At 45.3% G+C, this 4,584-nt stretch overlaps 1 protein-coding gene across 1 annotated transcript; it reads left to right on the forward strand.

The window, feature by feature from the left end:
- Positions 1 to 2,411: 2,411 nt before the first annotated feature.
- On the forward strand, positions 2,412 to 3,976 carry LOC115323566 (sulfotransferase ssu-1-like). Its single transcript, XM_042291300.1, has 2 exons — positions 2,412 to 2,428; positions 3,108 to 3,976. Exons 1-2 carry the CDS (start codon positions 2,421 to 2,423, stop codon positions 3,949 to 3,951), a joined length of 852 nt encoding a protein of 283 aa, XP_042147234.1. The 5' UTR covers positions 2,412 to 2,420; the 3' UTR covers positions 3,952 to 3,976.
- Positions 3,977 to 4,584: the final 608 nt, after the last annotated feature.

The raw sequence follows: 4,584 nt of genomic DNA on the forward strand, positions 1-4,584 counted from the left end.
TGAGCATAACTATCAGTTCTGGGAAGACGCGTGTTAGTTATAGTCGGTGAAAGGTGGTAGAAGCTCCTCCCATCTCTTTCCATATTTGTAGATCGAAAGATCGGGAGGAGGCGAACTCCTCCGCAGCGTTTACTTTTAACCTGTCACCGACTACGGTTTCTTTCTTCCTGGACGTTCAAAATTGCTGCAGCTCGGAATGCATACAGCGTCCTAATTCAGTAGCTAACTTGTTCTGCGTGTGAAAACGGAAGAATCGTTCCCCCCAGAGCCATAGCTACAGACTGTTCTCAGCGTGCGCGATCAGGACATTAAAAGAACTAAGCCAATTAATTATAACATTGGTAAGCCACTAGCTAAGACAGGCCATTGTTGCCCAGCCTAAGTCAATCGATTACCAATGTTGGTAATCGATTGGTTTAGGCTGGCCAACATTGGCCTGTCTTCGCCAATCGGTAACCAATGCTGGCAACTCAATGGCTAGCATAGACCAATGTTGGCCAGCCTAAGCCAATTGATTACCAATGTTCGTAACCAATTGGCTAAGACAGGTTAATGTTGGCCAACCTAAGCCAACCGATTACCAACGTTGCTAAGCCGGTGGCTGAGATTGGCCAATATCGGCCAGTCTAGGCCAATCGATTGCCAACGTTGGTAAGCCATTGGCTGAGATAGGCCAATGTTGGCGAGCCTAAGCCAATCGATTGCCAACGTTGGTGAGTCGTTGGTCAAGTCAGGTCAACGTTGGCCAGTATATTCCAGCGTACCACCAAAATTGGTTGTACGATGGCCACATGGGCCCAACATTGGACCAATGTTTGCCAATTAAATGCCAATGTTGGCCCGACGTCGTGTGCTGTCTGGGACGTAGGAGGAGGTTTAGAGAACCTCATAAACAAACACCCAGCGCAGCTTAAAACACGTTGCTCATTTTGTGTGTCGACTAAGCCCGCAGTGAAATTGGGTAGCGTTGTCTGGCAGCTGGCACGGTTGACGCAGTTCCGACTTCCTCTCGAACTGTTTCACCACGCTCGTCGGGTGTGTAGTCGTTAGATGTAGCAATTAGTCGTGACTCTCTCGCTGGCAGGTGGGACTCGCAGACCGTTTTGAAGGGGTTCCCCACGCGCTTGGGTGAGTAGACGGGCTCGAATCGAGCTGCTCATTAAACGCTCTTTTTTGTACATTTGGGCTGGCGTAAAGCGATGCTCACACTGCTAATACATATTAAAAAAAAAAAAACAGTATGGACACACTGTTCCAGGCGTGTCTCTTTCTCGTAGGATGACCCTATTACATTGATCATACAAGTACTGCATGCAGTCATGTTCGACGCATCGATATGTATGAAGAAAAACAGTCCGAGTGTTCTTGATGCGTGTCCGACGTTACTTCTTCCGTCATGTCTGCAGGGACCGCAATTTCCATTGTAGGATGTATGAGCAGTGTGACAGCGGCTTAAGAAACCTGGAAGTTGTTAATTCATTAAATATTTATTTATTTGTGTCCTTATCTATAAATTTAATTCTGCAGACTGCGTGTGTCTGAGCCGGATGGACAAACAAGAAAATAAAACTCACGTAAGTACATCAAACGTATGTGACAATGAATGGCGCGTCGACGAAGTTGCTTATAGAGTAGCTTAAAGGAGTCTCATCTCCTGAAATAGTCGGCATTCGGTGTAGTGCCGTCGTTATTGCTTAGCCTTTTTGAACGGCGCCTTTGACACACGAATCTATCTCTGTTCCGCTGGGTGACTGAATTCGGTACAAATGTAGCATAGCACAGACTTGATATTTCCGTGCAGGCCCGTGCAGCTGTTTACACGGAGAGTGGCCGACGGATCGTACCCCACATAAAATCGATCTTGGACTATCAATTTTACATGCTACGGCATTTGTTAGAAAAAGTCAAAGAGCAAAGGTGCATTAGTCAAAATAAACCTAATAATTTCGTGCAGATTAAATCCTACCCACAAAATCATAATCTGGCGGGAAAAGAAGTTGTTCTAAGTGTCCATCCCCACGTTCTCTCTGGACCTCTTCTCTCCTTCTGTCTCCACAGGAGAGCGTCTGTGAACTACTCCCCACAGAAAAAAGGAAAGTCTCTTTTTTTTTTTCTCAAACTGAACGAAGAATCAAGGGAGAAATTTGTTCTTTCTATATGCTCGTGTATAACACTGCCAAAAATCGGGCGAAAAGAGCTCAAAATTCGGAACATGGAAAAATGCTTCCAGACTTAAAATAAAAACGAGCAGATTTACTGCTTGCAAATTGCGCGCATGGTTTCATTAAAATCATGCATGCCATGGGCTAGCGCACACCAACTTCGAGCACGCGGAGCGAATCCTCGTGCTGCAGAACCTAGGAATTTTGGATTCAATCCCCATCCCTGCCCGTTTCGATTTGGACGAGCATCGCACCGGCATGCAGTCGTTTATCACTACTGCGTGGTACACGCTAAAGACCCCAGTCTAGCGGTTGTACCGCACTGGCTAATAAATTGCTCGTCTACAGCCGAGAGACAAGTCGCCCGATGAGGCAGACTAACTTCCGGCTGTATAAACATACACACACCCCAATTGTTTTCTTACAAAAAATGCATGCCATTTTGTTCTCATAAATATCCAGGCTTTTTTTGTGTGCTAAAAATGAAGTGCTAGCTTTAGAATTTTATTTCCCCAATATTATTGAGATCCGTGAGATTCTCTGGGTTTTTTCGCATGCATTTAATCCTTAACAGATTGATGGCCTCAAAGTAACACTCCCCAGAAAACACAGCGCTGATCATTATCTGACCAAAACATGGTTCACCGATCGGTCACAAATGCAGCTTCAACGTTCAACATGACATGGTTGTCCATTTACCCTTTTCCCATTTCTATTCGGTGACAATGAATCTTGAGGGTGGTTCACAACCCTGTAAATGGGGCACTTTAAAGACGTCAGAACGAACATTATTAAAGGATTCACGAGCCAGCGCAGGCTGATGGGCCGAAATCGCAAGGTGATCTGCCAATCTCTTAACGGAGTTCTTTTTGAAGGCCTCTAACGTGCGCTACTGAGAGGAGTCCCAGACTAACAGATAAACGACGTGTGCTTTGTGTCCCAGAGAATGATGGAGAGAGACCGACCCGCGATCCAGATCATTGATGGCTTCCGCTTGCCGGGATTCTTCTCCGAAGAGGTCTACCGGAGCGGTCTTCGCTATCAACCAGAGGACAGCGACATCATACTGGTCACCTTCCCCAAGTGCGGGACTCACTGGGTGCTGGAAATCGTCAAGGCGTGCTTCCGAGTCTGCAGGGGCGTCACACCGGGATGGGGCTTTCTTGAGAAGCACGGTCTGGACGGCATCCTAAAGGCCGACCGACCGCGAATCATTTTCACTCACCTGCCCTTTCACTTGGCGCCTTTCTCGCCATCCACCAAGTATATATACGTGGCCAGGAACCCTAAAGACTGCTGTGTGTCTTTTTACCATCACACAAAAAGAAATACAGATTACTGTTTCCAAGATGGAACTTTTGACGAGTATTTCGAACTTTTCATCGAGGGCCTCACGGACTCCGGCAGTTACTTTGAGAACCTTCTATCTTGGTACGCCAAGAAAGACGAGCCTAACGTCCTTTTTTTCACGTACGAGTCGATTCATGCTGACATGAAGGGATCTGTGCTGAAGATGGCTGGTTTCATTGATGGAGAACTCGCTGAGGAGCTTGCGGAAGACGAAGCAAAAATGGCGGCTGTAATTGACAGTACGAGTATGACAGAGATGGTGAAGGATTGGGGAGTACAGTTCGTGAGGAAAGGCGTCGTCGGAGACTGGAGGAATTACTTTTCGAAAGAGCAGTCCGAGCGACTGGAGAAAAAGTTTTTCAATGAAATGGAAGGTACATCTGTGCCAAGTCTTTGGGATGACGTGGACTGGCGTTTGGATTGTAAAGAGACCGCCTAGATGCTGATGTTTGCCTAATTAGCTAAAGCATAAATGTTAATTACTCTGTTCCGCCTTTCGTCGATAAAAACGATCTTTGTCGTGTGGTTAGTATGCACTAACCACGCGGCCGAAATTGTGTCGTGAGCTGTCTTTGACTACGTCGCTATAAACAAAAGAAAACGCTTGGCGTAGTGAATTTTGGTTATATTATTTTTGCTTCTCTGCCAATTAGGTCGCACCAATACGAAAGCCTAAGAACGCTTCAAATGATATGAAGATAATAAGGCAAGCCATGCATTGTTAAGCTTTCAGTGACTGCAATTCTAACTGAATTTGTATACATATGTAGATTTATTGGGATGGGTCAAATTAATAGTTTGATTTGAAGTATTGCAAGTGACGTGTTTGTAAGTTTTAGTTGTCACTTTCGCCATCCCTTCTACATGTTTCTTACTAAAAATCGCAAGTGCATGATCAGGCATACTTACTAGTAACTACATTTAAACTCAACTCAAAAGCGATGGACATCGTGATGTTGTTATCGTACATGTCACCATTTTGGTTCTTTGTTCAAGCGAATTAAGATAATAGTGCATTAGCCAATTTTTTTCAAATTCGGTAAACGTCCTCTTGGATTCCGTGATAGGTTCA

The sequence above is a fragment of the Ixodes scapularis genome, unplaced genomic scaffold (genome assembly GCF_016920785.2).
Source record: "Ixodes scapularis isolate PalLabHiFi unplaced genomic scaffold, ASM1692078v2 PGA_scaffold2__306_contigs__length_199485367, whole genome shotgun sequence".
In the NCBI taxonomy this organism is placed as follows: Eukaryota; Metazoa; Arthropoda; class Arachnida; order Ixodida; family Ixodidae; genus Ixodes; species Ixodes scapularis.